Source organism: Gossypium hirsutum, chromosome A04, assembly GCF_007990345.1.
Source record: "Gossypium hirsutum isolate 1008001.06 chromosome A04, Gossypium_hirsutum_v2.1, whole genome shotgun sequence".
In the NCBI taxonomy this organism is placed as follows: domain Eukaryota; kingdom Viridiplantae; phylum Streptophyta; class Magnoliopsida; order Malvales; family Malvaceae; genus Gossypium; species Gossypium hirsutum.
In genome coordinates, this window is record NC_053427.1 from 78,038,956 (window position 1) to 78,047,359 (window position 8,404).

Sequence of the window (8,404 nt, forward strand, 5' to 3'; positions counted from 1 at the left end):
ACAATGAAAGACCATAAGCCGAGTAGTTGATTTTCGAATCACTCTAGGCATCTCCATTTTTTCTTCTTCTCCTTCTCGTTCTTCTTTTTCTTCTTCTTCTTCTTCTTTTTCTTTTTCTCTTCTTATTCTACTACATAAACCCTAAATGGTTGTTGATATGGTTGTTTAAATTTGTGCTAACTGGTCAGCTAGACGGTTAATGACACCAAACAAATCGTCATCTACCATATGACTTTGCTGTTACGTCTGTAGTAGAAAACGACAAAAGTGATTGTTTTGTCATTTTTTAAAGTTAAGTGACTGAAATGAAACCAAAGTAACTGTTTTGTGAACTACCTCAAAATTGAGTGAGTGTTGCTATAATTTACCCTAATATTTAATAGTTGGAAAAAAATGTAAAAGTATTATTATTACTTACCAAAAACTTGATATTAAAAAAAAAGTCAAATTACCATGTATATACTTATTAAAGGTACTATTTATAGTTTTGAAATTGGAGTTTTTATATATATCTATATCTATATATATATGTGTGTATTCTCATTTTTATTGAGTTTTATGGGGTCAAATTTAGGTTAGATTGATCTGTTTATATATTGTTATATATTTGATTTAATTAATTCATTTTTTTCCACAATGCTTAAATCTACCCATAGTTCCTTCCAAACTATAAATAGGAGAGATAATGCATTTGAATACACTCGAACCTACATCTTCCTACATTAGCAACAATGCCCATGCCAATTGAGCTAAAACTCAATCGACTAATTTATTCCTTTTTTACAAATAGTATTTTGATACTTAAATCAATTAAATATCTTAATTTAATAAGTTTAATTTAACAATACTGTGCATTTTACGAATAAGCGGACAATGGATGATGCAAATAGTCATTCGCAATAGGAGCAAATAGGCATTTGTAATCCACAACACCCTTCTATTCTGTGCCACATTAGAATTAGCCATAGAACTCATCATAAGAATCATAGACATCTCAAAAACAACGAATCATAGAATTTACATGTAAAATGTAGATATTTGTCGAATCTTGGAGATGACATTGTTGTTGAAAGGGACAGCATAGATTCCCGGAAGAATTAGTCTTCATGAACCGGAAGAATACCTTAATTATACCGAAGAAAATTAAACAATGAATGGGCAGTTCAGTTACCATTGACAGATGGATAATCTTCGCTTCTCGGATCGATCAATATGGTGCAGAACGGACGGCATTCATGAAAGAAAAAATCCGTGATCGATCCTTCTGAATACCATCCGGGGCGCAAATACCACTACTTACATCAACTCCATGAGGTTTGAGAGTATTAATGGCCTCACTAACGTTATTAGGGTTGATTCCCCCTGCCAAAAGCCAACCATGTTTGCTTCTGATTGAAGGTAACTTAAACTGAGCCCAATTAAATCCTTTGCCACTGCAAAGCATATATCCAATACACTAAAACTCTCAAGGAAAAGGAACTCACTAATTATAATGACATAAAAAAGGCATGTGCATTGAAAATTTCCTTTTTTTCAAACAAATGGAAGTCACTAATTAAATTTAAATGAATAAAAAGGTTACTGACCTGCCACCTTTAGCACTATCCACAAGAACCCAGTCTACTAAAGAACTGTCTTCTTCGGAAATCTGGTTTTGAAGGCCTCCATCTTCATTTGCATGAAGGACATATATAATTCTGTTTTCTTGCACCAGTTTTGGAAAAGCTGCCCGAGAAAGATCTCCATGAAGCTATATAAGATTTGAAGCGACAACATTAAGTGATTTATTACACTACAAGAAAGGTAATCTAGATTGAACAAGAATATATAGACCTGCGTGAATTCAATGTTTGATGCATCGGAAGCTCTTAAAATTGTGTCTAAATCATCATCCACAAAGACACCAACAGGTTCGGCCCCATATTCCCTTGAGACTTTTGAGATTTCCTTTGCAACTGAAAGCGAAATGGAGCGTTTGGACTTAGGCCAAAGGATCATCCCAATGAAATTGGCGCCGGCTTCTGCTGCCATAGCAGCATCTCTAGCGGATGTAATACCACACATTTTGACTAAAGGATGACTCTTTTCATACCCCTTCATTGAAGAAAAGTCTTGGTCCGATTCTGCAATTTTGCATCTGACTTTATTCTTTGGATACGCCTTGATTCTTAAGGCCAACGATTTTCCTCCATTTTGGACTGCTAATAAAAACACTCATGAGGAAACATGACATTTAAGCATTCAAAGAATCATTTGAAATAAAAAATTACCAGTGATTTGCCTCGAATGAAAGCTTAAAACTTTAGGCTGGAATTGACTTCCTGCAGTTAACCCTGTCTCAACAATGAATATAACAGTAAAAAACAGTGTCTTCCAACTAAAATAAAGCTAAGATACAACACAAAGTCCATTGCACTTTAATTAATGATACCAAAAAGAAACTAAGGAATACATTATACATTGAAAAGTAAATATTGGATTCATAATCTCTAAGGATTACATAGCAAACTATAGATTAGACTGATTAGTCATTTAGATAGAGAGGGTCAAACAAATTCCCCAAGTATATAATAAAAACTTTTAAAAAAAAAGATCACATCAAATTAAAAAAGTTTAGTCAAAATTCATCAAACCCAGAAATAATAAGGCATTTATATTGGTCCCAGATACATCAAAATGTAGATTAGTCATTTAGACAGAGAAGGTCAAACAAATTCCCCAACACTATAATGTCTATAACAAAACACACAAAAGAAGAACTTTACATCAAACTAGAAAAATAACTCAAAATTCATCAAACCCAGAAATAATAAGACATCATTTTAGAGAATATTAACAAGTAAGTTATCTACACTAATCTTACAAGAGAGAAAACAGAGTGAGGGGAAAAGCTGAAAACCTGAAAGCATTATCCTTTTTGCTGGTGTTACGTTGGGGCTCTTGTTTGAAGCTGGTTTCTGTGGAATTGAAACAGGCAAGCAAAATTTGTAAAACACAAGTTAAATAAGGGGAAAAAAATCAGATTGTCGATTTTGTGTTTGTAGAAGGCTTAATACCTCTTTTGCCCCTTTACTACAGCTAGATTATCACTTTGGTACCTATACTAACTTTTATCATTTTGGCCCTTGTATTTTATTTTTTGTTATCAATTTGGTCACTGCACTTTAATTTTGTAATCCCGTTATCTCTACCTAAATTTCCATTGAAAAATTAAACGAACCAATCACACATTACGAGGTGTCAAGAAAAAATAAAAAAGTCATTTTTTTAAATATAACGAAACTAAAGAAAAATCATTAAAATTCAAAAAAATCATTAAAACTTAAAAAATTATAAAAACTAAAAGAATCATAATCTGTATTTCAAAATTGTGTGCAAAATTTTTAAAATTTTCATAAATTTTAAAAATTCGAAAAAGAATACCATAAAATTCCTATAATTTTGAGTAAAATTCTAAAAAAGTAAAAACCTTAAATTCCAAAGAAAGAAAATTTTAAAACTTATAATTTTTAAAAGTATTTTTTTACAATTTTTAAATATAGATTATAATTTTTTTTAGTTTTATAATTTTCTAAGTTTTAGTATTTTTTTGGATTTTTTTGATGCTTTTTATATCTTTAAAATTTTAAGATTTTTTTTTATTTTTTTACATGCCACAGGTTTAATTTTTTTTAGGAGATTTGTAGGGGCAAATTACCAATAAAAGCCCTTTTTTTATAAATTTATCGAAATGGGCCAGGTCAGAAATTATTTACCGGAATGAGCCAGTTTTTACAAAACGCGTCCACGTCAGCGCGTTGTCAAGGGAAAAAGCAGGAAAACGCTTCCTCAAGGAAGCGCTTTGCCTACGTGGACAGAAAACGGTTCCTTGAGGGCGCTATTTCTGTCCATGTAGGCAAAGTGCTTCCTTGAGGAAGCGTTTTTCCCGTGTTTGAACAGTACCAACGGCTATTTTTTTTACCGTTGGTAACCCTCCCAACGGTCCAAAAAAAAACTATAAAACCCCTCACCCCTTTTATTTTTTTCACACTTAAATCCTTTCAATCTTCAATCTTTCAATATTCTCTCAAATTTCTCTCAAATCTCTCAAATTTCTCTTAAATTCCTCTCAAAACTCTCGTTAATTTTTTCAAAAAAGCTCTAATTTTATTTTTTCTAAATTTATTTTTTAAAATAAAAAAAATTTGATCATGTTAGCAATGGCTAGAGAATTAATTCGCTTCGATGATAAACACATATCCGTCGAACAAATACAAATGGTAAGTGTTAAATTTAATATTTAAATATTATTTAAGATTTCTGTCATTTATGCAAATTTAAATAATTTTTATTTTATTATTTCTTATAAAAGTCTGTAGATCGGATATTGCAACGCTATATCCGTAACGTGACTGGTCCTCCATCACCGTTGATAGAGGATTACCTACGGGAAGCGGGTTTTTGGCACGTGGCGATGATAGGCTAGGGGTGCAAGTTGGACCCGAAACTTATTAGTGCATTGATAGAAAGGTGGAGACCCGAGATGCACACATTTCATCTTCCATGTGGAGAGTGCACTATCACTTTGGAAGACGTGCATTTGCAATTAGGATTGCCGGCGGACGGGGACGTAGTCACTGGGTCCGTTCATTCTGCTGATTGGGGACCGGTATGCTACGAGATTTTGGGTGTTATTCCGGATAATATTAACGGAGGTCGGATCGAGATGGGCTGGTTACGAGACATATTTCCGGAGCCGGATGATGATTCTACCGAACTAGAAAAAATTCGATATGCTCGAGCATACATTCTTCATATAATTAGAGGTTATCTGATGCCGGACTTGTCACGAAACCTTGTACATCTGAGATGGCTGCTGAAACTCGTTGATTTTAGAGCAGCTGATGAATTTAGTTGGGGGTCTATCGTGTTGGCAACACTGTACCGAGAGATGTGCGGGGCTACGCGACCGAATAAAGCGAAAATCGGAGGTTGCCTATCACTACTGCAATCATGGGCATAGTTTCGCTTTCCATTTTTACATCCTCGAATGGACCACCCATATACATTACCACTCATAACGAAGTAAATTTTATATTAGATTTTACAATTATTATGTAAATTTAAAATATAATTGTATGCTAAAAATTTATTTAATTAGGTGGAACCATTCGGCAAGTTATGCTCGATTACCTACCTGTTTTGAAGATATACGGCTTCTATTAGAGTAACGGTCGGAAGCACAAGTAAGTATTAAAAATATATATATACATACATAATAAAATAGTGGATTCGTATTTAGTATTTAGTATTTTTTATTTAACTAATATTTCCATCATTTTTATATAGTTTCAATGGACACCATACGAGGATCCGGCAATTCGGGCAGTAATTCCGGATGAATACTTGCAAAATCCTAATGCTTGGCACGTGAAGGCCCCATTGGTCAACTTTGTTATTGTGGAGATGCACCAATCAGACAGAGTATTACGGCAATTTGGATTCCGACAACCGATTCCTATGGCACCTGAGGTGTTGGATGATCATCACAAAATCGACTTACTGCAATTGCATACGGATTGGCCGAGATTCTGGTCACACTATATCCAAATATGGAAAGATCAGTATGATTATATACCTACTCGGGAACCGATCATCGTTCCAGAGTTGGCGTGCGTGCCGGAATACATGCCATGGTTTAGGATCCATGGCAAGCCATATTTACTGTCAGAAGAGGAGAGGCAGCGGCAATTGCGTGTCCAAAGGGAACGACGTGGCCCTTTAAATCCTAGAAGAAGGGATGACGACGCAGGCCCATCAACAGTGCCCACACAATCACCCAGCCCAACAACAGGACCTACACAGTCACCAGGCCCAACAGTTCAACCGTCAACACCCATAGCACAGCTTCTTCAGATGATGCCAGGTACGTATCCTAGCCCTTTTATGTATCCTAGCCCTTATATGTTTCCTTTTTCTAGTCCTATGGCAGGTTAGAATGCATGGTCCGGTTCATCTCCATTTTCGATTACTCCGAGTGGACCGCTGATCTATAGGCAGCCGTCGCACGAGGGATCGCAAGAGGGGCCGTCAGGGAGCTTTTCTTTTTACCAATCCCCATCACCTTATGGGTTTCAAACACCTCCGCCATTAATGATGCAAACACCTCCACAGTCACTATTCTATCAAGGCGGGTCATCCTCCCAACACCCACAACTAGAATCCTCGCCGGAACAAGCACAACCCCCGCCGAAAGTTGGACAAAGGAGGAATCCAACGCGTAACCGTCAACGACCTTCATGTGGCACTGAATCCGACCGGCACGGACATTGATTTTTATTTTAATATATTTGTACAAACATTTTGAATCTTTTTATATTATTTCATGTAATTAGATAAAAGGTTGTTTTAAATAAAGTAATTGTAATTTACTTTTATATTTTAATAAAATGGAAATTATTTTAAATAAGGCAACATTTTGAATATTTTTATATTATTTCATGTAATTAGATAAAAGGTTGTTTTAAATAAAGTAATTATAATTTACTTTTATATTTTTAATAAAATGGAAATTATTTTAAATAAGGCAACATTTTGAATATTTTATATTATTTCATGTAATTAGATAAAAGATTGTTCTAAATAAAGTAATTGTAATCTACTTTTATATTTTAATAAAATGGAAATTATTTTAAATAAGACAACATTTTGAATATTTTTATATTATTTCATGTAATTAGATAAAAGGTTGTTTTAAATAAAGTAATTGTAATCTACTTTTATATTTTTAATAAAATAGAAATTATTTTAAATAAGGCAACATTTTGAATATTTTATATTATTTCATGTAATTAGATAAAAGGTTGTTTTAAATAAAGTAATTGTAATCTACTTTTATATTTTAATAAAATGGAAATTATTTTAAATAAGGCAACATTTTGAATTTTTTATATTATTTCATGTAATTAGATAAAAGGTTGTTTTAAATAAAGTAATTGTAATTTACTTTTATATTTTTAATAAAATAGAAATTATTTTAAATAAGGCAACATTTTGAATATTTTTATATTATTTCATGTGATAATATAAAATGTTGTTTTAAATAAAGTAATTATAATTTACTTTTATATTTTTAATAAAATGAAAATTATTTTAACTAAAGCAATATTTTGAATATTTTATATTATTTCATGTAATAAAATATAAATAATACAACATATTGACAATTACAACAACTATCAATTATTGCGATTTGGACATGATCTACTTGTATGGCATGGGTTCCTACACCATCCACATAACTTCTGTTGATTGGTTGTTTCTCGGATATCCATATTGTTGCGTATTCTAGTCGAGCAAGGTCGACCTTTTGGTTTACGCCGCAACTCTCTATCCAGTAACAGCTTAAACGGAGCAAGCGATACAGAGGGCCACTTACGCTCATCTGGGACCGATGGGAATATGTGTCTCCATACGTTGTACACGTATTCTAATTTGTACACGTCGTCGACATAGCTCATGGGATCCAGACGAAGATTTTGACAAGCTGCAATTACATGAGCGCATGGATAACGAAGTGCGTCAAACCTCCTACAATCGCAAGTCCTATTTCTTAAGTGTACACGATATTGCCCGCCAGTAATACCTTGGTGCGGTTTGTCAAACTCTGTCACACGAAACCATAAGTTGTCTCGATCGTGACACACTGTGTGCATAGTGTTCGTCCGTACCTTCGCCTTGTTAATTTCTTGCAATACCTTTGCGCACCATACATGGCCCCCTGCATTTGGCCTGCATAACTCGCTATTCGTTTCAGAAATAGTGCCGCTAAATGAAAATATGTCTCTCGCACAACTGATATTATCGGTAAATGACGTGTTCCTTTCAGAACAGAATTTATACATTCGGCCAGGTTTGAGGTCATGTGACCATATCGTAAGCCGCCGTCGTATGCTTGTGTCCACTGTTCGAAAGGTATATTACATAGGTAGTCATGACCCTCTTCGTTAACTGAATGGGAACCTACCAACATCTCATGAAAATGGTCCTTACTTATCTCATACCCTGTCAATATAAGTTGATAACAAAAATTACATACCACTTTTCCATTTAAAATAAATTCAATATTCCAAACGAAATTATATTAATAGAGATAAAGTTAAATACTCATGTTGGCCACTTGTTGTCGTTCACCTTTAGATGGATATTGCCTGTAGTAGTTGGAAGCAATGTGCCTTAGGCAATACCGATGGTGTGTGCGATGCCATAAGCTTCCCTGTCACTCAATTGCAGCTAGTATCCCGGTGCCTCGAACCGATATAACGCATATATCAGGTTGGGGGCAAACATGCATCCTTAACCTAGAAAGAAAGAAATCTCAATCATCAGCTGACTCCCCCGATGTTATTGCAAATGCAATTGGAAG

The 8,404-nt window shown here is 34.1% G+C and overlaps 1 protein-coding gene across 2 annotated transcripts; it reads right to left on the reverse strand.

Moving 5' to 3' along the window:
- Positions 1 to 878: 878 nt before the first annotated feature.
- Positions 879 to 3,040, reverse strand: LOC107931251 (N-(5'-phosphoribosyl)anthranilate isomerase 1, chloroplastic). 2 transcript variants are annotated; one of them, XM_016863098.2, is made up of 5 exons: positions 2,900 to 3,040; positions 2,271 to 2,333; positions 1,834 to 2,198; positions 1,587 to 1,750; positions 879 to 1,433 (listed from the first exon to the last, which is right to left on the reverse strand). In XM_016863098.2, the coding sequence occupies exons 1-5, from the start codon at positions 2,907 to 2,909 to the stop codon at positions 1,208 to 1,210; spliced, it is 828 nt and encodes a 275-aa protein (XP_016718587.1). In that variant the 5' UTR covers positions 2,910 to 3,040; the 3' UTR covers positions 879 to 1,207. The 2 variants fall into 2 exon arrangements, with proteins under 2 accessions (XP_016718587.1, XP_016718586.1); XM_016863097.2 differs by having other exon boundaries at positions 1,834 to 2,201; positions 2,900 to 3,008.
- Between the last annotated feature and the right edge of the window lie 5,364 nt (positions 3,041 to 8,404).